At 37.0% G+C, this 24,413-nt stretch overlaps 3 protein-coding genes across 6 annotated transcripts; 1 reads left to right on the top strand and 2 right to left on the bottom strand.

The window, feature by feature from the left end:
- Nucleotides 1-433: 433 nt before the first annotated feature.
- On the bottom strand, nt 434-3,035 carry pdp2 (putative pyruvate dehydrogenase phosphatase isoenzyme 2). The gene has a single exon (XM_039654410.2). It carries the CDS (start codon nt 3,033-3,035, stop codon nt 1,452-1,454), a length of 1,584 nt encoding a protein of 527 aa, XP_039510344.2. The 3' UTR covers nt 434-1,451.
- Nucleotides 2,959-16,203, top strand: terb1 (telomere repeat binding bouquet formation protein 1). 4 transcript variants are annotated; one of them, XM_039654409.2, is made up of 22 exons: nt 2,959-3,094; nt 4,010-4,061; nt 4,155-4,225; nt 4,586-4,696; nt 4,818-4,946; nt 5,029-5,157; nt 5,285-5,345; nt 6,040-6,137; nt 6,276-6,404; nt 6,492-6,644; nt 6,726-6,857; nt 8,220-8,345; nt 9,823-9,935; nt 11,099-11,302; nt 11,404-11,696; nt 12,059-12,123; nt 12,237-12,332; nt 12,495-12,764; nt 13,020-13,061; nt 14,744-14,814; nt 15,131-15,298; nt 15,840-16,203. In XM_039654409.2, the coding sequence occupies exons 3-22, from the start codon at nt 4,219-4,221 to the stop codon at nt 15,885-15,887; spliced, it is 2,445 nt and encodes an 814-aa protein (XP_039510343.2). In that variant the 5' UTR covers nt 2,959-3,094; nt 4,010-4,061; nt 4,155-4,218; the 3' UTR covers nt 15,888-16,203. The 4 variants fall into 4 exon arrangements, with proteins under 4 accessions (XP_039510343.2, XP_088991612.1, XP_088991611.1 ...); XM_089135486.1 differs by lacking the exon at nt 2,959-3,094 and having other exon boundaries at nt 3,886-4,061; nt 15,131-15,265; XM_089135485.1 differs by lacking the exon at nt 2,959-3,094 and having other exon boundaries at nt 3,886-4,061; nt 6,750-6,857.
- A 488-nt stretch (nt 16,204-16,691) lies between these two features.
- On the bottom strand, nt 16,692-18,901 carry LOC120464861 (uncharacterized). Its single transcript, XM_039654411.2, has 2 exons — nt 18,859-18,901; nt 16,692-17,830 (listed from the first exon to the last, which is right to left on the bottom strand). The coding sequence occupies exon 2, from the start codon at nt 17,820-17,822 to the stop codon at nt 17,169-17,171; it is 654 nt and encodes a 217-aa protein (XP_039510345.2). The 5' UTR covers nt 17,823-17,830; nt 18,859-18,901; the 3' UTR covers nt 16,692-17,168.
- Nucleotides 18,902-24,413: the final 5,512 nt, after the last annotated feature.

Genomic DNA, 24,413 nt, shown 5'->3' on the forward strand with positions numbered 1-24,413 from the left:
CTCTAGTGGCCTGATGATTAATGGCGTTATACTGAGAAGATTTACGTATTTGCACAAATTTAAACAATATATATATAAATGTTCAATTCATTTTTAACTGTTATGTATGTGCCTATTATTGTTGTCTAACAGATAAATTAGTTTAAGCATCAGCTTAAAAAATCTACATACCTGACTACAAATGTCATTCCAAGTCAGATAAAAATAACAACAGAATTTAATGCAAAGAGTAAAATTTATATTTTACTTTATATGAATCCTTTTGAGATGTTTTAGCATCTTTTATTTAATAACCTTGTTCTTTGTAACCTTGTTAACCTTATAAGGCATAACATAATATGTCCATGTTAAGTGACTACAATGTGACTTAAAAGGCTCTGTGGTTGCTTCAATCTTTGCACCATTCAGAAAAATCAACAGATTAATGTGATAATTCGGATTAAACATTTTAATAACAAGATCACCAACAGACATCATAAAAATACAGACAAAATTCTGCAGTGAATATATTAGCCCATTTTTAAATTTCCGAAAAAGGAGTCTCTGAAGTCTGTCACTCAAATTAGAACAGAACAAATAGTAACAAAAATATAAAAATCACAACATTGTTTATAACCAGAAAATATGGTGCACGTTTAACTTCATAAATCTACACACACACCATGTAAGACAAAGACAATGTTTCTCCGCAAAGTGATTTTGAAATGAACTTCCAAGTTGATGTAATGTTGACACATAACTTATAATAAAACCGGCCCCTATGACCTTCATACTTTGCACTACAAATATTGTCAGTTGAACCATTGCCAAGAAATTTGCTGTGGTACTTTGAGTCACTACAAAGTGCAAAGTGAAAATCAATGTCTTCATAGCACAAGCCAAAACAGCTCAGACACAAATCGTTTACAGCAGAAGCCAAGTGTGTTAAATTGATATAATCTTCAGGCTGCACAGCAACTTAAACTTAATGCAAGTGATATTAATGTCCTATGGAACAGCTATGGAATAAAGCATTTTTGTTATTATTCTAATTCTACTTTTGTGAAAATTACACTTAAATGACCACTTCTATGAACAGATATACTCTGTATAACTATAACGATTAACGATTTGTAGACATTAAATAAAAAAACAGCCTAATATAATAAAACAAACTACATAGATTAAGACTTGACCTAATGTACCTTCACATTTGTAACCTTGTGTCATTTAAAATGAACCAGTGAATTCTACCCATTGTTTGGATTCACATTTTCCAAAACAAAATGAAACAATCTGTTGCAAACTCAAATTAAAGTCACCTGCAGGTATTTTGAGGTGTATGCAGTGCACTGGATGAAACGATATTAGACAAAAAACATTGCCTAAAAATGCATAAAAAAAAATCTCAGCTGAAAACAATTCTTCAAATCTAATTGTATATGTGTGAAACTTTAAAATGTTGTTCTTTATTAGTTTTTAGTTTTGTTGAAGTTCGGGTTAAAGTAAATCACAGTGACAGTGATGTCATCACGGTACATGCGTGCTAAATCGCTAGGCAGAGCCAGCATGGTTGCCAATCTCTCCTGGTCCATCTCACCATACTCATTTGTGCCCAGCGCATGGCGAATCAAGTGTGTGGCTCCATTCAAATCCAAAGCGGGTGTTACCCTGGCCCGTCGCCGCAACAACAGCTGCTGCATTTGTCCCAAGTTGAGCTGGCTGGCTGAAACCGGAGCCTGTAGATGAATACCTGTCAGATGTTCCGCCACAAGCCTGACCGCCTCATCATTGTTCATCTCATCCCAGAGACCATCAGAGGCCAAAATCAAAAATCGGTCCTGAGGCCGCAACTGGTGGTATGTGACATCTGGTGTGGCCTCCAAGTAAGGTGGGGTGAGATAATTAGGTGGAGCATACTGATAAAGATTCAACGCTTCTAAATCCGAGTCTCCATTCTCTAGAACACTCTGCTGTAGCTCACGACTCCACTTAAAGCGCACGTCGCCGAAAGCACGCAACGGCATCAGGACCCCGAGCAGCCTGTCATCTACGATTACGGTTTGCCGTTCACTGGCCGGGTGCTGCCGATATATCCGCTCCAGCTCGGTTACATTGGCAGCGTTGTGGTCTTGTGTGAGTTGAAGGGCACTCCAGCTCCCATCATCCTCCTGGACACCCAACACTGCCCGACAGTCTCCTGCATTTGCAACATGCACACCCCCTGGTCCAACGTGAGCCACACAAGCTGTGCAGCCAGCGAAGGCAGCCTGGATGGCTGTGTTCCGCATCAGGTCATTTGCGAGCGGCACCTGCGCCTCAAGGGAAAGATCCGCGTCGAGTCGTTGGAATGCATAGCCGAGAGCATCATCAAGGCGCATGCCGTCACCGTGTTCTTCACTCGCCAGAAGCTCCTGCCAGTAAACACGCAAATGTTCGACATAGAGGGCTGCTGACTCCCTGTAGTTGTAGTCATTATGGTGCTTATACCACTGCAGGATGGGAGGCACGGGTCGTACGGTCTCCATGGCGGCCTCTAGATCCTCCAGGAGAGACTCTGCCATCATCGCCACAGCAATGTAATAAGGCAGGCGCTCGCTGACCGCTTGAGCGCACGCATGTCCGCCGTGTCCATCAAACACGCCGAAAAGCATGCCACGTGTCCGCAGGCAGTTGGCGCTGCTGCGTCGGTCCTCTAGCGGAGTGTTAGCTGAAAGCTGGTTACTCTCAAACCTCAGCACCGGACTGGGACCACCACGGCCATCAAATTCTGGAATGCGAACAGACTGCTCATTGGCACACAGAACAGCATTGATCTGCAGCCGGCTCAGCTGGAAGTCCATGTCATGTCTTGGAGCACGCAGTGTGTTCTCTCCATCCTGTCCTGAGCTTCCATCTGATCGACCGCTACGGGAGGAAAAGCTCCGGGCTTGAGAAGGGAACAGGCAGGTTCTAAACTGTGCAACAGGTACAACATGCTGGCTGGCTGCAAAGAAACGGGAAAGATGTCTTCCGCCAGTGTACAAGAGGAGTCTTGAATGCAAATAGCCAGACATTACTGCCTGGATGCAGTGATTGAAGCAGTCTACAACTCCAGCATCTGGGAAAACACAATGTGAGATCTCATTTAGTAACAGACAGTCTTAAATTGAAATGCAAAGCAATATGTTGAGCAGATTAAAAGTTGCAAAAATAGTTGCTTTTACAGGCTCACGTCAGTGATATAACCAACAAAAATGTTAATAGACACAGTTATGAACTATTCCAACTCTTACATCAAGCAAAACATTTAAAATGCAGATGTGTCTAATGTAATAAATCCAACATCGTCGATTTCACATATCTGTGAGAGTCAAAATAAAATCGATAAAGGCATACGTAAACGCAGTTTCCATTTAAACCATGGTTTTAAAGTGAAACGTGCTAGCTTTACAAGCTAACATACCGACTTTCGTGATAAAATTGACAGACACAATGGTTAATTTTACATTGCATTTATGTTTGTCTGCAGATTGTGTAATTGTATATGATATGGTTGAACTGTCAGAGGAACAATTCCCTCAAAGAGCAGCTTTATTAATATATATGAGTGAAATGCTGAGTCAAAAAGACATACCTGACAGTCAGCTACTCGCCGAATGATTCTTCTTCTGCAGTGCTTTTCAGTTTCATCGCAGCTGGTTGCAAACATGCCGATCCCAGCGCCCCCTACAGTCCTATGTGTGCTCAACATTTTACAGAATTATATATATAATATATATACACTGTGTTTTTTCGTAACTAAACATATAAATGTGCTTCCAAAATAAATAATATAAGTTAATAAAATTGTGATTTTCATGAACTCTGCTGTTTTCACCGAGCAGGTCAAATCACGTGATTCAAAAAAAAAAAAAGGAAAAAAAAGCGTCACACAAGCGGGAATATGAAGATCTTCCGTTGAAATGCAGTTAATCAATCAATAAAATGAAGGCGAGAACTGAAGGAATTTAACGATTTGGCCTAATCATAACTAAAACGTTTCTTTTAGGATTGTGGTCCGTGGACATGATGTAAGGAAACCAAACCCTTCAATCGTGAAGGTAAATAGTGTGGCGTCCAGTGAAGTTGACGAAATATTTTTCAACATAACGTTACCATATTCTAACAACATTCATTTATTTATTTTTTTGCAGGATATAGTGACACTTTGAGCGCATTGGTGGAAAGGATGGTTTAATGAGTCCACTGAAATGAAAAATGGAAGGTCAACATCATATCATAACAATACGTTTAATTTTATAAAACAAAATATGATAACTTTTATTAACAACATTAGCAAACACAGTTACATAACATAATATTGATAGATAGCTGACAAATGCATAACATGCATAACAAATGCATGTTTTAATGGCTAATCAAAGTTATTATGAGGTTACTGTTTCAGTTTTTAGTAAAATACTTTACCATCTCTGGTTTGTTTTCTGTTGAAATGTACCTAGTCTGAAGTGGCAACATATATATATATATATATATATTTATATTACATAGTATTTTATTGCACAGATCCAAGTATGTATTTTGCTTTACAAGCTAAATGATTTAACAGAGTTCACGTTTTCAGCTACTAAGACAGATTTGCGTCTGTTACTGGAATGTCTGAAATACCAGATGAAATGGCCTGGCTCACAGAAACAAGCTCTTCTCACTATCATCTCAATCTGCAAACAAAATGGTCTGATTTACTGCTCAGAACATACTGATATGACACAAAAATATGACTTGCCTCAATAAAACTTGAAAGTATTTGACTTCAATAACACTTTTGATTGTCTTTAATGATTTCTCTGAATCAGATCAGTATGTGGAGTTCTTCAGAGAGATTGGAGGAATTTCCTTTATCTATAACCTGTCAAAGTCCACCACTTTCTCTCAGGTTAAAGAGACCGCTCTATTTACACTTGCATCCTTAGCTGAATTGCAAGGTTTGTATGCAGTTTATAATATATATATTTATATATTGTTTGAGATGTAATATTTAACTATAAACACATTTTCTCCCTGCAGAGAGCTGTAAACAGACACTGTGCAGAGAGGAGACGTTTCGTTACTTAGCACAGCATCTGGAAGAGAAAATGCCACTCACTGAGAAAAGAGTAGCGGTGTACATGCTGTCTGTATTGGTTGCCAACAACAGTGAGATTCACCATAAAACTTACATCCAATGAGACCATTCCTGTGCTGATAATGTGGTTTTATAGAGTGTGTAGAGAATATGTTGTCAATTCACAAATGGTTTGTTTAGCTGTGTTTTGTGTTCCAGGATGTGGACAGACTCTTGCTAAGACCTCCAGATGTATCGAAACCTTGCTCAATTTGTTCAGGTACACATATTAGGTTTAGTTTGTTCAGGTATTGCTTAATTATCTGCCATTATTTTAAATCTTTACATTTAAATCTGTGATGTCACATCACAGCGAAACTGAAAAAGCAACGTCTATGGCGCCTGTCCATCTGCATGATGTTTAAATAGATTTATCGCAATTAACACCTATAGAGAGGGAACTCCTGGGGAGAATACGTGACAATATTTTAATGATAATAAATGTCAAGAACAAAACCATTCTGGTGAACAGCAAAGCATCTTCAATGGAAAGTAAATTTAAATTTAAATTAGGGATTGTCCACCCAAAAAATCCTGCCATAATTTATTCACCATCATGTATAGTAGTTCCAAACCTTTATGACTTTTTTCTGTGATATTTCCAAATAATTTTATTTTGTGTTCCATATAAGATAGAAAGTAATACAGGTTTGGAACAACACGAGGGCGGGTAGTTTCATATATTTGGTGAGCTATACTTTTAAGTCTCCTAGACTGGATGAATGAAAACATTCCCAAACAAAATGTAATATGCTTCCCTACTTGGTGTGGAAGAGGAATATTTCAAATACTGTCTGGTGTTTGTTAAAGTGATTCACAGAAATCCAGATAAACATCTGGAAATGTACTTAAACACTTCTTTGCTGCTCGACAGGACCAGATTTCAGTTTATTTTCTTTCCTATGCTATTTCAGGTATAGTTTTCCAGATTCCAATGACTCTTTTGAGCAGCTACAGTTGTGGGCCACTGTGTCTAGTGCTCTCTGTGGCGCTGTCAACAACCCTCAGAATGGTATGGTTATATTCTTTATCCCTTCTCTCCCATTTACCATCATTAAAACCCAAACTGTTATGTAGATTGAGAGACAGATTTTTCTGTACACATGCAATTGAACACTTTGACAATCTTCCGTGTATTTGTTTATGACAGAGGAGAATCAGAACTTATGTATGCATGTGTTTCCCCTGGTGAAGACCTGGCTGCAGGAAGTGGCATTGCCCAGGGCAGATTTGGCACAGCCTATATGCTCATTTATTGGCATGACTGTGGCAAACAACCGTAAGCTCAAAGCACATCAGCACAAAATAACATATAATGGCATCTTATGTGCTAATTTCCCCATCTCATGAATGCTTTTATTTTCAGCTTGTGCTCAGGAGTATTTTGTGTCAGTGGGAGGACTGAGTTCACTCTCAGACACTCTTACCAGAGTTTTGTCTCAGTCAGCAGACAGTGCTGCTGCTTGTAAGATGGCAACGGTTATCACTAAAACACTCTCGGCCTGCATCTCAAACAATGGTAAGATGAATGCATGCACACCCCAAGACAACCATATTGGGTTGTTTTAAATGCCCTGTTTCCTTTCTCTTTCTGTCTCAGAACAGTTGGTATCTTCTTTATCAGAGTTGAGGGTTATTCCAGGGCTGTTGTGTCTGTTGTCCAGCCCAAACCTTGACCAACAAGACCGGCTTGCCGTGGTGCTGACGATTGGACACCTCACGGATGCCTGTGGTGAGTGTGTTGGTAAAAGACTGGTAAATTACTATAAATATAGTAATATAGTACATATAAATATTTATATGCTGCGCTATAATTTTTTTTTAAAGTATCAAGTAAGAGCAGGCAGGCAGGCAATTTGGGACATTGTATATCATGAAATTGTATTTTGATGATGCATCTTAAAACATTTTAAACTTTTGTGTGTGGGAAGAATTGAAGAGTTCAGATGCAAAAGCCTCTAAGTGCCATTTGAAATTTTCTTCTAGAATGATCATCTGAACTCTTCAATTATCCAAGAAAAAAAAAACAGTTCTCTAATGCCTACTTTAAAAGCTCGCCAGAAACTACTCATTCTGGTTGTTCTTATGACAGTCCTATGACTATAATGATCAAACTTTAATCTGTGATAGACCCTTCTATATTGGAGTATGCAGATTGGAAATCAGAGTTGAATCCAGTTCATACTCAAGCAAAGCTCCTGTAAATAAGTGCCTGCAAAGTGAACTCTAGATTAAAATGTCCTTTTATCATTCTCAACAAATTTCTGCAATTAGCCAGATGCACTTAAAGGAATTTAAACCAGCTTTTTATTGTTACAATGTCGGTAGTATACAGTAAATGAATATTCATACTGTACATGTAAATGAATATTGTGTACTCTTTTTCTGCATTACCTGCACCCAGATATCCCAGTTTATTTGTTAGAAAACATCCATCTGATGAAGCAAAATGTGTCATCCAGAGGGCTTTAGACAGCTCCAGGGATTTTTGTCAAGTTATGTCAAAAGTTTTCGCATAGCCAAGCTTAACAGACATTTCAAATAATATTAAATTGAATGAGTATTCGCAAATGAATTACGATTTGTCTTCATTCTTAAATCAATATTTTTTTCAGCATCTATTTAACCACATATGGGTGCTTAAAGGCCTGTTTACACCAAGAGCGATAACTATTACGAGAAAGATATAGTTTTAAAAGTCTGCATTCTAAATATAAAAGAATAGCGGAATCCACAACACAATGATAATAGCACAAACAATATCTTTGGAATCACTTTAATTACGATTTTGTTCCAGCTGATAGCAATAAAAACATTGACAATCAATCAGTTTCCATCCTGCTTTAAAGCGCTTGTGCATTTAAAGTGACAGATGACACATCTGTAGCGGATGCTTAGAATAAACAGAATTAAATTGTGCATTGGTTTTGATGCTAATGTAGTTATTGTTATAGTTATATTATGAAAGAGCCTTAGCAATGCAAATAGACTAACAGTATTTGTTTACATAGCAGTACTGCTTCATTTCAAGCACTGAAATCTTGATACAAATCTTGTATATTGTAATTATTCTGTCTGTTCTCTGTCCATGCAGTAGAGCATCAATCTCAGTTGTTATCAGCTGGAGGTTTGCCAATTATGATTTCGCTGCTCACCGAGGCCAGTGATGAAGAGGTCAGAAAGGCAGCTGTGTTTGTACTGCACACCTGCAAAAGAATCAGTGAGTTTTTTATATAATGTTCACACTACGTATATGGCTCTAGTAGCTAGTGATGGGATGTTCTGATCATTTTACTGACTCTGATTTATACAGCAAAATGAACTAATTCTTCATTCTAACTGTTCATTTCAGCAGAATTCAATTAAAATGTTACATGTTAATAATTCCAAAGTCAACATCTCTAGCCAAATGATGTATATTATACGAAACAGAAATGATTAATTATTTAGTGACAGTATTATGTAGCTTTTTTTATTTAAGATTAGTCCAAAAGCTTTCTGTCCCTCCATTGAAAATGTGTAAACAGTATACTGCCCTTGTCCAGAAAGAAAATAAAGACATCATCAAAGTAGATCATGTGACATTAATGGATTAGTTAGAATGTTTTGAAGCATCAAAATATATTTTGGTGTATAATATATAAAATATATAAATAACTACGACTTTATTCAGCATTGTATTATCTTCCGGTTCTGTTGTCAATCCGCGTTCAGTGATTATATATCACACGGCAGTACTTGGTAAACATACTTCTTCTCTTAAAGTCCCACTACAGCCAATAATTGTATCACCTTAAAACTAATATAGCTTCAAAACATAAAAGCAAGCCTTAAATGATAAAGAGGAACAAAGAAACATATTAAAAGTAATAAACAGGGGTGCTTTCAGTATTTAAGGGTAGGCTATATCTAAATGTTTTCTATTCAAGAGCAGTGAGTGATTTTTCTCTTTCTCAGCTTTACTGTTTGATTATTACTGATGGCATCATAGACAGCGGGAGATCTAATAATCTGCATTCACACTAATGCACAGATCTCTTTTGATATATAAGATGTTTTTGTCCTGTCTGTTAAATCCCTTAAGACACAATTGATTGTGTTTACATTTTTGTAAGGAAAATAAATAACAGTATAACAGCGCGAGTATATCCTGTGCAATGAAGCCTGTGAATGTTCTTGTAATTCACTTCAACCTTTCCAAATTTTATGAAAGATTATTTTATGGAAGGTTCAAGTGGTGTATGTGTGTGTGTGAGGAATTGAAAGCAAGCAAAATATGGATGTTTCATGCACAATGTCATTATGCTTTGTGGTTAAAAACTATTACAGTGCTCTTGTATTCGTCTGAGGGTACTTTTAACACAATGTAAATAAGAGATTCATTGTGCAGTTTAGACATCTTCATTGAATGTAACAAAACTTTGTGAGATCGCAAACTGAGATGAGTGACAGCTTTTTAGTGATTATAGAGGGAGCTGTCTTACCGGGCTTTCTAGACTGTATATACAGTATAGTCTATTCAGAATTAGAATAAAAGTGGACACATAACAGTTAACACAAAGCATGTTCCCATTTGCCATCTCAGAGTAAGACTTGTGCCTTCTAACACATTAAAACAACATTAAAAACTTTATTGTCTTGATTCTATTAAACTTTGGCTCATGAGGATTGGACATTTATTTCCCTTTCCCACCCAGCTGAATCATTAGGCGCAGACGTGTCCAGTATGGATCTGCAGGAGAGTGACAAAGAGAGACACTTGCGTTCAGCTGAAGAAATCCTCCAGAGAATACAGAATCTAGAGAAAAAGGTATTTGTAAATGTATTTTTTTTTCATCAAGTTTTCACGGCGTTTGTGCATACTGGATACCTGTAAATGTCATATTATAATGTGACAGATGATGAGACGGATTTTGGTGTTTTTAACAGATGATGCTGCATCTGTTAAGATATCCTTGTAATCTTTAACACCTCTGAGAGCATTATTTTGTTATTTTGTTAAAATTGCTTTAACCAGATTTGATAACATGACAAAATGTGACTAAGCATTTCATTTTTTAGGTTTTTATTTTTTTTACTTTTAACATTTCATGGTAAAGGAAGAGTGTGCTATGAATACATACGTATTATTCTTAAAGGGTTAGTTCACCCAAAAATGAAAATTCTGTCAGTAATTACTCACCCTCATGTTGTTCCAACCCCGTAAGTCTTTTGTTCATCTTCGGAACACAGATTAAGGTATTTTTTATGAAATCTGAGAGCTGGATCACTCCTGAATTGAAGGAATTGAAACTTGCTGGCCTCGAAAAGTTATTAAAGACATTGTTAAAATAGTCCAAGTGTCTACAGTGGCTCAATCTTAACATTATCAAGCGACAAGAATACTTTTTGTGCGCAAAAACAAACATAAATAACAACTTTATTTCAACTATTCACTTCCTTCTCTGTGGGCCTCTAGTCAGTTAACGTAGTGTGATTGCGTAGAGCTACGTCACACGTAGGCTCACTATTGGCCGACGCTGGTCATGTGTGTGATGCGTGTGAGGTACAATAACAGAAGCTTACGCTATTAAACTAGTAACCGAGGCGAGAAGAGAGAGAAGTAAATGAATAGTTGAAAAAAAATCGTTATTTTTGTTGTTTTTTTGCGCACAAAAAGTATTCTCGTCGTTTGATAAACTTAAGATTGAGCCACTGAAGTCACTCGGACAATTTTAACGATGTCTTTAATAACTTTTTGAGGCCGGCAAGTTTCAATTCCTCAAGCAGCCTATGGACTAGTATGCAGGAGTGATCCAGCTCTCAGATTTCATTCAAAATATCTTAATCTGTGTTCCGAAGATGATCGAAGGTCTTACGGGGTTGGAACAACATGAGGGTGAGTAAATACTGACAGAATTGTCATTTTTGGGTGAACTAACCTTTTAATACTCTCTTAACTTTATAGGCCTAATTTTGTATTTTGATTCTCAGATGGGTGTGAAACTGTGCGAAAGAACCATTGAAAGCCAGCAGCACAGCATGCAGAGGTCCGCCTCATCTGTGGAATGTAATGAGGCAATGTGGGAGGGCCCTGTGATGCAAAAGGTCAAAGTTCATCATCAAGTATGTGAGTCTCCAGCAGGAACTCTTGAACATCCAATGACAAATGAAATACTGTACGACCAAGAGAGCTTGGTGAGAATCACATGTAAACACATACAACTTATAGTAATGTGCAAATATTATTGAGCATTCTGCATCAGAAGTTTTAACAACATGTTTATGTATGTCAACAGCAGTGTGTCAGCTCTGAACAGTGTTTGAGTCCTGCCCGAGTCAATCGCTTCAAAGGCTCTAGCTGGGGACAGGGCAAAGAAAGAGAGCATGAACAAATGAGAGAGAATGAGAGGAATATTGAGAGGAGTGACAACCAGGAGACAAGGAGAGAGAGAGTTGTAAAAAAGAGAGACATGGAGTGGAAAATGAAGTCTGAAAGAGTGGCGAAGAGATTAAAGATGATGAATTTGGACTCAGATCTTGGTCTCCAGCACTGCAGCATGCCAACAGGGGGCGGCAGAGATACACAGGGGTAAATGAATGAGTTTTACTATTAAGGTTTTACTTGATACATACCACTGTTTCATTACATATAATTTGATGAATAAAGAGTTCAAATCCACGTCTTTTACAAAATATTGTGCACTCGTGACCAGAAAATTTAAACAAATAGATTTTTTGTTTTTGCAAGAAAATGTGGTACATATAGTACAGTATGAGTTAACCTTGCTTTTCTTCATTCCTAGTTGTTTTATTCATGATTAGAATATTCACATTAAATCCAGATTCACATAAAGCATTTCATGTCAATGACTTTTCAAGACAGAGTCAGTAAATTTTTCCTCCTCGAGGGAGTGACATTTCTCTCTCTGTTTTATTTTTCTTGGGTTTCAGCCCAGATATTTTCAGACATCCTGATCCCATGAAGAGAAACCAGTGCATGCAACCTCTCTCAGATGGTAAATCTTTAAAACGTCAAAATCACAGAAAACCTACTGATTTATTTTAGTAATCAAGTTGTTTGCCGTTCATTTGTTTTAGACAATGAATTTGTGCTGCATTCTGGTTTTAGATGAGATGTCGCTGTGCTCTGAGCTGTTAGACAGAGAGATTAACAGGTTTCTGAAGCCGCCCTCTCCCACTAAACCCCGCAATCTACGCTGTGCAGGTGTGTGTCTGTATAAATGCAAACAAACAACACATTAGATAACAAAAGTAATATGTTCTCCCACTTTCTGGTTTCTTAGTACTCTCATTGATCTTTTTGTCTCAAATACTAATTTTATCCATGCCGTCACATGCACACGCATGCACCTTTTCCATCTCCCAGGTTGTGTGAAACATATGAATGAGATGGACAGTCGTTCATTTGGCGCCGTGTTGCGTAGCTGCAGGTTTCAGTGTGACTTTCACCTGGTGCTACAAGAGGTTGAGGATCGATTCAAGAGAAGCCAGCAGTTAGAGAAGACTAGCCACAATTTAACAAATGCTCATATCAACACACACGGCAAAAACAGAGAGCATAGCACATGCACTAATGGGGATAATAAGAGGAGCAAGATGGAAAAACACAGACTGAGTCACCAACCATCAGACGGATGTAAGAGACAGCATCCACACAGTCTTTCACAATGTCTTTGGGATTGTGGAGGAATGTGCACCTACCTCAAATGTTTAGAAAGTAGCTTTGATAGAACAAGGCCTGGAGAACAAAACACACACGAGTTACATTTATCAATTTAGCAGATGCTTTCATTCAAAATGACATTTATATTTTATACACACATGCTATATTGGGGATTTTGTGCATTTTGTGTTTTCTGTTTTGTAATTGTCAGTGTGTTTATTTCTTCAGGTTTTAGACTCACACCACTGAGAAGGCCGTGTGAAACAAACGGTAAGAGAAGTGCTCCTTTCCTGTAGATGCATCTCAGTCACTTGTGGCTGTGAAATTCAGGTGTCTGTGCCACTATAAACATCTGAAAAATGCCATAAAGTTTTCTAAACGATGTGTGTGCATGCAAAGAACTGGGTTATAATATTGAATAAGGTGCTGTTCTGTAACACAAGACTCCTGTGCTTTCCACTTTTGTCTATGCTCCTAAAATTTCTTTCCAACTTTATTCTTGTTTTTTTTTTCCTTTGTGTCCTCCTTTTTCCTTCAGTCTCACTCATTCCATTGCCGAGTTGTGGTCTCTGAGTGCTGTTCATTTGTTCCTATGTGGCTTCTTTCCCGTTGCCTCAGAACAGACTCACTAGACTTTCTAGAGATGTTCTCACTATAATTGTCAAGTAAACGATAATAATGTACCATCATCCAGTCATTATCGCAAGTCTGGATACCCCAATGAAAAATAAAGAAATATTACAGTTAGTGGCCATTATGCGAAAGTACTTTACCAATCAATGCTCCAAATGAGCAATCAGTCAAGTATTCTAAATCTAAAGAACCAGCTTTATGTGTTTCTGTTTCTTTATATTGAATGTTTTTTTTTATTTTTTATTTATATGCATGCATCCAGTCAACTAGAATAATTTTATGATAGTTTGATTATAAAATATATTTGAGACTAGATAGATCTGGCTATGCGAGACTATAGTTTGAATTAAACCCTTTTCTTGGCATTAAACATTGACTTTACAGTAAAAAAATAGCTCTTTCTGCATTATCTTGAACATTATATAAGCATTTTTTTCATCTTGGGAGCACACGTACACGTCACATCCTTTTTTTCAGGCAAAAATTCTGTCTACAGACTTTGATAGGCAACCTAGAAAGTTGGGGAAAGTCTTGTTTTTTAGGAGTCGTTACAAGTTGCTCACACTGCTAATAGATAAATTGATTAATACATGAAAATTCTTACATATGTAAAATATAATATGATATTGTATTATTATTATTATTTTAAAATTGCATTTTATTAATTTATAGTCTTGATACCTGAATGGAACAAGTAAATGAAATGTTTATCTAAGATTTAAACAAAGGAGTATTTTTGTGTGTGTGTGTGTGAGAGAGAGAGCAAGACAGATAGTTGGAGCATATTGTGTAGGTAAGATGGGTAACTAGATTATGGGTCCCTGGGGGTTCTGAGCTCTAGTTATTGAGCTGTTACTATGGAGACTAGTCTGTTTTGTACCCCAGAACAAAGTCATTAGGACAGAGGATATGACCGGACACAAGCACACGCTGAGTTACAGGATTTTCACACACTGTTTCACTTTAGATCAGTGTGTTCCAGTCTGCCAATGCACACGTTCACATCCATGCATGCACACACACACAAAGTGTTTTGTTCTTCTCAAGAGTTGGTGGAATGAATGTAGAAAAAAAAGTCCTGCCATAGTCCTGCTAAAGAGCGGTGTGTATTTGTTCTTTAGGTTACTAGTACAGGCCAGGGTTTAGTACTGTGTGTGCAGTTTCAGTCTGGCCACTAAATCATTGTAAAGATCAATACTCCTCCCTGCTGCCCTGTGCAAGTCCTACCATTAGTATTGCTGTTGCCAGCATAGACACATTTTGAATGCTTTGGTACTTTAATTCCAAAGAATTATTACTCTCTTTTTGTTTTCTCTCAGGCCCAGACATGGAAAACAACATGCATCACATACATAAGAAGAAAACCTCAGAATACGGTCTCCCAAAAAATGTATGGTACTGTTAGTTTTTGGTGAAAGGATAATAGCATGATTTCACACTAACTAAACCTGCATTGAACCTGGAACATCCTATGACGTTTTAGATGTTCAGGCAGTCATGCATTCTACAATTTTATTTTCGATATAATATTCTGAGCAGAATCAGAAAATACAAATGTAAAAATGCAATAACTTCTTTGAAAAAATTCAAAGATTCATTTACTAAGCAGTTACAGTATGAACAGGCAATGTTCATATTTTGCATGCATATGCCTAATCATCTTTAGTCCACATTTTTTCATAATTTGTATTTGTTTTCTCATTTAGTCTTCAGGCAGACACAGAGAGAGGCAGAACTGGTCTGCTGAGGAGTTGCGCTATCTCAAAATGGGTGTGAAAAGGTTTGGTCACTCCTGGAACTCCATCCTCTGGACGTATCCCTTCCATCCCAGTCGCACCAATGTAGGCCTGGCCAAGAAGTACCGACACATGCAGGCATGATAAGACCAATAGTGAAGATGTGTTTTCTGAATACTGGAACTTACAATATAAATTTAACAAAGTCAAGAACGTACTTCACACACCAAAAAATTGGCATATTGGGCATAAAGAAGCCTTTTAGGATGATTACAATGTTTTGAAAATCCTCATTCTTATTACTGTAATGCAAAAAATAGGATGTAAATAATATATTGTATTATCTGTTGTACGGTATTCATTTTAGCATGACTTTGATTAAAAAAATCAAACAGGATGATTTACATTACAGTAATGAGAAATGAGAGGTGCTCAATTTCACATTGTAAAAAATCATAATGGTACACATTACACGTACAATCGTACACATAACGTTCGCATAACCTTAAATATGCTAAATACATGAGATGGAAGTTTTATTGCACCTTCAGGGCTATGGAGTTATCTAGCTTTTATATTGTGAAAAGAAGTGCACATATCATATTCTTGCTTCCTGTTTCATTTCCCCTAGTAATGCTCTTTCAGAATCCTAATTTCTCTCTCTCTCTTTTACTGACAGAAAGCCAAAGCACAGGGTGTAGATCTGTCTGGTGCAGGAGATGGATAAAACATGGACACATTTTCTGCCATGTAATCTATAACGATTTTTCACTATTTGTGTTCTGTCTTATTTAATAGAGTAATATATTGGATGTTTTTGTTTTTGAATTGCTTAGAATTGCTCTTATTTTGCTGTATAACAAGGTGATGTGTTTGAAAATAACACTTTGCCAAAGAAATGGAAAAAGAAGAAAAGATTTTGTTTCTTATAAAGTTTTATTTTCCCTTAGGGTAACAGTTACCTGTGTATTTGTTTTGAGTTAAATCCACTTGATTTGCATGGTAGCCACATATTTGTATAAAGTTTACATTGTGCAACTGTTGATTCCTTGGTGTCCGTGTCATCTGTATTCATTCCTCTTATGGTTGAAGTACACAAAGCTCTGTTATACAAGGATAATGAGGCATGGCATTTCCTTGAGATTCCAGGCCAGCGAGCAAAAGCGGCTTAATATTTTATTAAAAACTTTGTTACACACTAAGTACAGAAAATTCAGTGGAAGGATGTTTATTTGAATAAATCCAAAGTTTCTTAGAACAAGAGCCAGAAAGTTGACCAAAAAAAACTCCCATGAGACCCCTTTTCTGTGGAAAGAATGTTGCCCCTCTCCCCAGAAGATTCTCTGAGAAAACTTAAGAAGTGCATAAAAGAGAGATAGTGCATGTTATCTTCCCTGAAAATTCCCGGGAAACTCCTATGTTTTGGGATAGTTCACACAATATTATGTTGAGTTTGGTATTATTTACAGCCCTGTGGTAATGTTGTGTCAAATTATTTTCACAGACTACACTTTTGTTCGGAAGACATGAATACATTCCACAAATTTTATTAAATGCCTAGTATAAAATACAGATCAAGAAAAGAACATTTTTGTAATGTCTTGCAGTCTTTATTTTCCTTTACTACAATCATTGTTTTAATGTACATTCTTTTCCTCTTCTATGGGAGATTGGCTGCACGTTTCATACACAATTGCCAAGAGCTTGGAAGAATATAGAAGAAAAAAATATGAATCGGTAGGCATAACATCTGAGGTGACTTGTTTCCTCATTCAGAGGGCTCTTTCAACTTTCTCATGACACTTGTGCAGAAATCAAGGCTTTTAAACTTTTGTCCAAATACAGATTTTGGTTATTTAATTATAAAAAGTAAAAAAAAAAAAAAAAAAGTTATTTAATTTGCACTTAGTTTCAAATTCAAATTGCTATCCCAGTTCAATCCTGAATGACACAACCCTATTTTACGATCATCCAGCTGCTACTGTTTTCTAGAGGCGAGTGTAGTGATTTATATATCGTTGACATTGTCAACTGCGTTCTGTCCCATATCTTCCAAAGTGAATGAAGGATCCGAATTAGGGATTGTGGATTCATGGGTCAGTTTACAATCCAGGAGGTCCAATGAGGGTGTCTCCACCTTATCCAGACATTCCAACAAATCCTTGTTCTCAGCTGGTGCAGGACTACTAATTTTGTCTTCCATCGTCTCATTGGTTATGGCTTCACTTGCCATTGTGACTCCAGTAATGAGGGCTTCAGAGATAGGAGATTTCAGCAGGTCATCCAAGAGACTGGGTTCTTGACGAACATCAGAAGCATCGAGGTCAGGTTGAGACTTCTGCTCTGGAGCGGCAGGTTCCTTCCCAATCAGGCTGACGGATGCCAATGCGGACTCCACTGCTTCGATACCTTTGTTTACAACATCTTCCACCGGTGCAGATATCTGTTCAGTGACTGCATCGACCGTTTCTTCAACAGCTTGTGTAATGGTCTGCAGAACACTGGTTGAAGAGGCCGTCTTGCCCTCTGGAACCTCACTTTTCTGCTCTGCATTCTCAGTCACAGTGGAGTCCTCTGGTGTTGCAGACTCCTCTACAGCTGGAGCTGTTGTCTCTGCTCCTATCCCTACTTCACTCTTCTTCCGACTGAGCTTCGCTCCCATTCTGCCCCCTTTGCAATAGAGGGATACATCACAGTTATTAAAGCAAGCTCACACAAACAATTATTTTTATGATGGTCTCTCGCGCCACAAAATAGACTGGAGAGATTTCAACACCAGTTTTGGAAGCGATTAGTATTTTGAAAAGAGCTCGAATGGGCCACGGGAAGTGGCTTTAGCTGGAGTAACATGATAAATGAATTACATGATAAAAAAATTCTTTCCGACTAAATCAAGAATGGTTGGTCAAAGTTTGGATGCACTACATATGCATGGGGTCAGAGTGTTTTGCATACCTTTGTTAAGCGTCAACCAGTGGAATTATTAATGCACATCAAAAAACAACTGAATTACTAAGATTAACATGCATCATGACTACTTGTTGAAGCTTGTGTATTACATATGAACATTTTTGTTAATTTCCTAGCATACAAAAAACATTAAAAAACAGTAGGATAGAAATCTTGAACTTTAATGCTAAAATTGGGGACCAGCATGGGTTAACAAGTTTTAGACATCAGAACAGCATGTTCTCTTGTGGTTTTATTGGCTAGAAAGTAGGAAAGAGCCACAAACTCTGATGGATATGAACAGCTTATACTGGAGACATTAAATAAAAGCTTCTCAAAATTCTAACTATTAACATATTTTAGAAAAGTAAATTTATGAGTGATACTTTAATTATATTATTCTTCTAACTCAGCCACACCTTCCTCCAGCTGCTGAAGTGCTTTGAACATGGGTTTCATCTGCGGACCACACTCTTGAAAAGAGGTTTAAAACACAACTTACACTGTCAATGGAAGTTTTAAAAATAATACCCAAATATCACGGTGGAGTTCAAACCCGTTATAATTTTCACCAATGACGTGGCATCAGAGCTGGGACGGAGGGACAAAGCAGAGTCCTACTAAGAGTACCGATAGACATGATACTTCTTTATCTTTAACATACTACAAAAACAAACGTTGCAAATATTGCAAAGTAACGTTAGCAAGCTATGCATGCGTTGCGAATTGTCAAAACAGTATAAACCCACCTTTATTTGACCGGTGAATGAATGGAGACGCGAGCAGATGCAGGATCAAGGATGATGAGACTGACTGTGCAAAGAGAGGAAAACTCGAAGCTGGTGATGAACAGTTTCCAAATGAATCGCTCTTTTGAGCCGATTCTTTTTAATGATTCGATTGAGCCGATTCTCAAAGCTTTTGTTGTTTAATGGGCCTACTGTGAAAATTACCTGACATAAAAAGTCATTTAAAAGGCTGACGGCTTGTTGAAGTCTAATAATTAGCACACTATTCAACGGCCTATATATAAAAAATAAAAATAAGTCCGTGAGACTAGACTGTGGAAAGCCATATATATATGGCTTTGCACAGTCAGTCTCACGGACTTTTTATGTTTATATATATATATATATATATATATATATAGAAAGAAAGCGACCCAAAAGAGCCGTTTTGTGACAGTTCAAATGAAAAGAACCGAGTCGGTTAAATGAATCAGACATGCTAGCCCTGAATGACTCCTCCGTCATTTTCAACAGGGCTGTCGGAAATGTGTGCGTCCCACACAGACACTCCCTGCCCCGCCCTTTTCCCAAACGTCACGGACTTATTTTTTAAATGTAGAACTATTGATTAAAGTGACTCATTTTCTGCCTCTTTGACTCCACAAATGGTTCAATAAATCACAGGCATTTAGAGCACACACACACAAATACAACAAATAGGCCTGATTTGAATCTGATTTCAGGAACATCAGCATGCATCATCCTGTTGAATAATGTAGAATAATCAATCTTCAATGTCAGGTTCAGAAATTAGGGAATTGAGTTTTTACCCCTAAAATTTAATATAGGCCTCCTAGTATAGCCTTGCGACCAAACGTGTTGTTTTAATTGTGAGAACGTAAGAAACATGCCAAATTGTGCAGACATAATTTTTACCCAGGGTGTACACACAATGAAATTATGCATTTTAACACAATGAAAAAAACAGGAGAGAACAAAATTAATTTAAAATATTATTAGCAGCAATAATAATAACAGTTTTGTTGTTTGGGTCAATCGTCAATGTATGATTTTTTTTCTCTTTTTTTCTCTTTCTTTTTGCATAGTAAACTAAAACCTAGCTGTAATTTATCTTATATGGTTATTAAAAACAAATCACTTTTGGCCAATACTGTGTATAAAATAGTCCACAAGATGGAGACAGAGTTTAGGCTACCTAATTTCTGACGTAACCATAAAAAATGATCTTTTGAATTTGAAATGAAAAGAGAATTTGAAAAATCCTCTTTTCATTGTTTGCTATTTTCTGTTTGCCTCAACATTTTTTCTTTTTGATTTGAACCAGTGCTTCATTTAAAATTTTTATGTAAAAATTATATGACCCTGATGCTTTATATCTAGCCTTCCCTTTTAATAGTCTGGGTACATCTCCATCTCTTTATATCTCTCTTGTTTTTGTCTATTTGTTTGTTGTTGTTGTTTTGCAGCAGATGATGGCTGTTGTTGTTGTAAAATTGTACAGCTGAAGTTGTAATTGCAGAGCTATGAGAATCTGCTTGTGTAGTGAGTGACATAGATGAAGCTCTTATCACAAGCTCTTCCTTTTTCTTTTTGGAAGGAGCTTTTGGCACAGAAAGGGATGATTAGAAACATGTGTTTCGGAGGAAAGACAGTAGCAAAGTTGGATTAGTGTTGTGTTTATGTTTTCAATATTTAGATTCCTGTTTTTTATTCTGAAATTGTCATCTCACCACTTAGATACAATCCCTCTGTTGAGAAGGAAATTACAGATTCCCTTCTCAAAAAACAGACAAACACACAAAGAATGCACGTTTCTGGACAGTTTCAGCTGTCAAAAAAATAAATAAATAAAAAAAAAATAGGGAATCAAAACTTTAAATCCATCAGAATCTGCTTACAATCAAATACAAAGTATAACTGTCCAGTCATTCAGAGCATATGTAATAATAATCTCCATAGTAATGCTTTGGGTTTTCTCCATTGTGTCTTTGATCACATAATGATGTGTCTGATGATGTAACTCGTGGGATTTTATAACAGACTCATTTGATTTCTGTTTCTGTTTCAGAAATCATTGTGTTTCTAACAAGGTCACATTTTAGACATCTGCGACAAATATTATAAACTTAAACATCTAACAGATTTGGTAGACGCTGTAAATAAGAATATGAATTAAAAGTTTTTGAAATTTTAGTTTTTTACGTTAGTGAGACGAGTGAGAGAAAAGTTACCAGTGTACATACATTACATAGTTCATTAAACTCTTAAATCTGTTTTTTTTTTTTTTTTTACTTGATGTCAGGCAGTGATCATCTGACCTCTTTGGTGTTAGTGGGTTGCTGGTGGCTTTAATGTATTTTGTGGTTATTTTTAGTCTGAGGGATGTTGAGAGATTTGCTGAAGTCTCAGATTGCTTGACATCAGGACTTTAGTCAGAAAGACTCTCTCCATTTCCCTCCCCATGTTCTCACAGAGAGAGGCCATGCAGCTGCCTTCAATCCTTTCTTTCGGTGAAATCTCAGTTCCCTGGATAGACAGATCTTCTACACTATACTACAGCCATTTACAACATTGTTAAACTGTACCTATAGTTTAAAATAAAGATTCAGTAAATAACCTAAAATATAATAATATAATAGTTTTTTTGTGTGTGTAATTTGATTTAAACTATAAGTTAGACTACCTCATGCCAATAAAGCTTACTGATGTATATAGATGGCAGATCGATGCACACAGTTTTTGCTCTGTGGCTGATTTGCAAAGTCTTAAAGCTGCTTTCCTGAAGGTTTATTTAAAAATACTTTTTGTCATCTAACACACATTTAGAGGATTAGATATGTGACAATAATACAATTGTAAAGAATGACAGACAAAAGAGCCACTCTCTCTGAGAACACACACTTTAGCCACTGTTAACGTCACACACCCTTTGAAATATCTGAAGAAAATCACTTACATTTTTGATGTCATCTTGGAATCAGTCTGATTGTGTGCTCTGTCACATGGTATATTCTAATCCAGAATGCTTCCTGGACTTAACCCCTCAAATCACTTACACATACGGCTATGGGTTTATCTGCATACCATGCATTATTCTATGCTGTTCTGCTTTAGGTTTTAAAGAATATATAGATTGAAAGTTATAATATTAAGCATCTTATATGAAGCTTACAATGTAACTGATTCTGATAAGAGTTAATGTCGTTGTTGTGCATTATCTACATATGTATTGTGTGTGTTAGATGACTATAGGATCCTTACTGCTCTGCTGATGAAGCCAGAAAATAAATAAGGTCCTATTGTGTGTGTGTGTGTGTGTGTGTGTGTGTGTGTGTGTGTGTGTGTGTGTGTGTGTGTGTGTGTGTGTGTGTGTGTGTGTGTGTGTGTGTGTGTGTGTGTGTGTGTGTGTGTGTGTGTGTGTGTGTGTGAGAAGGAGGACAGGGGCCTATATCATGAAGCCGGTTTAGGTGGCTAGCCAGCTATGTTTCACTTCAGTTTGTGCCAACTCTGGGTTTTAGTATACCACTGGTTCACACATTCATTATTGGTTTTGCATAGATAGTGCATTCATTATTTTTGTTTTTTTTTTTCTTCCTTGAAATTAAGTTAGCTGACAGGAAAGCGACTAGCAATTTATCCCCCTCTCTCCACAAAGCACCAGATTAACAAAAAGATTTGACTCTTTTCTTAATCCTTCAACACTCAACCAGCCGCGACAGCAAGATTGACTTAGATCTGCAGTCGCGTGGAGACAGATCCAGATCATGAACTTAGATGTTGCACAAATAATGCCATAACTGGTGCTCTTTTTGAACTTTTAAAGTTTTTTATTGATTCCAATATAAATGTAATTTCCTTCCTCCTTTTTTAACAGGATCACAGGAATTATCACATTGCACACTTTTTTTTTTGCTCAAACAGTAACTAGAAAACATTGTGCAGTTGTTACATGTAACTGTTTTAGTTCTTTTGAAAAAGCTAAATATGATATAAATAATGTTATTACTGTGATTTTCACAACCCAATTTACATAATACATTCCCAAAAAACTTTCTATGTGCCAAAAAAAGTTTGTAAGACAATCTTTTTGGAATAATATTCTACACTCATAAATAAAACATGATAACGGAATTAAATAAACATTTGTTTTCTCCTTTTGGCTTAATGTTGTATTTGTGTTTGATTTTCTGCCTAGAAAAACAAACCCCGCTATGAATGTAGCAGCTAAAATAATTGTATTTGCATTAATCTTTTTACCTGTTAAGAACATCCTAAACTATTCAGTCATCCATTAATGCACTGTTCTCATACGTAAGACATGGCCTAGATGTGCACCACATGAATGTAGATACCCTACTCCTATACCTCTATGGTTACATGCTGACTTCACCACAGTAAGAGTGGCTTCATTGCCTTATAGGCCATTGTAAATTAATGTGGCAGAATCTCTATTCTCAGGTGAGAATCTCATCTTCTCAGTAAGAGATGAAAGGGAGTTTGAACTTCATTTGAATTGCAAATGGGTGCCATCACACATCACTGGCAGCTTAAGTTATTTATGAAAGCCCTTTTTACGTCAGTTGTCAGCAGGCTTGGTCTTGTTGGGCCATGACTGGAAAATGACTGTTCTGTGATCATTTAAGCAGTGCATCTTTTTAACCGGTCTGAGCTTCAGAGGCAATTCTTGCAGTGCCAAAGTTTTACTTTTGAAACTTGTCGACGTTAAAAATCTGGCCTGTTAATTGAATATGGGTTCAACATGCACATGGATGAAAATGATAATGCATATTTCAATATACAATTATGGGGAATTATTTAGGTTTGATGACTGCAAGATCATCTCCAGCTCCCTCCAAGCCATAATATTTTGAGCAAAAATCATAAATCTGATCGCTTAGAGTCACATAATTCATAATTGTACCACAAAAGTGTGGGACAACATACAAAATTTAATACTGAGGTTTAGGGCTCTGAGCAATAATAATAATAGTGATGCTTGCAAAGATTAAAGGTGATTAAAGATATATTGTGCAACAAGCCTTGACAGTCAATGCATTACGTGATGACACGTAGAAAGGCCGATAGTATTAGAATATCCTTACAGCAACCATGTAATCAGCTTCGGCAACATGCATCATCAGTTCAGTCCCCATACTGCTTATCAGCCCTGCATGGGTGGGACAGACCCCTCCGAGAGACCAGTGTTAAGTCTCAAATCCCTTGTCTTCAACAGCTGTGTGGACCCCATCTGCAATATTACGAATCCTACCAAGACTTAGCTTGGGAATATTACTTAGGTCATGTGGATGCTTCTTTGTAATCTTCCTAGAGCTGTGGTTCTCAATCCTGGACCTGGAATACTGCACAATTTCGATGATTTCTAATCTAACATGACTGATTGATAACTTATCAGCTCATTAATAGAGAGTTCAAGATCTGAAATGTGTTTGTCCTGTGAGACCCCCTGAATGTGAGGTGTTTTGGGTCCCCTGATCCAGAATTGAACCTAAGTCACATTTACACATCTGAGTTCAGACTGTTCTGTTCAGGCTCTG

The sequence above is a fragment of the Pimephales promelas genome, chromosome 10, assembly GCF_988280905.1.
Source record: "Pimephales promelas chromosome 10, fPimPro1.hap1.1, whole genome shotgun sequence".
NCBI classification, from domain to species: domain Eukaryota; kingdom Metazoa; phylum Chordata; class Actinopteri; order Cypriniformes; family Leuciscidae; genus Pimephales; species Pimephales promelas.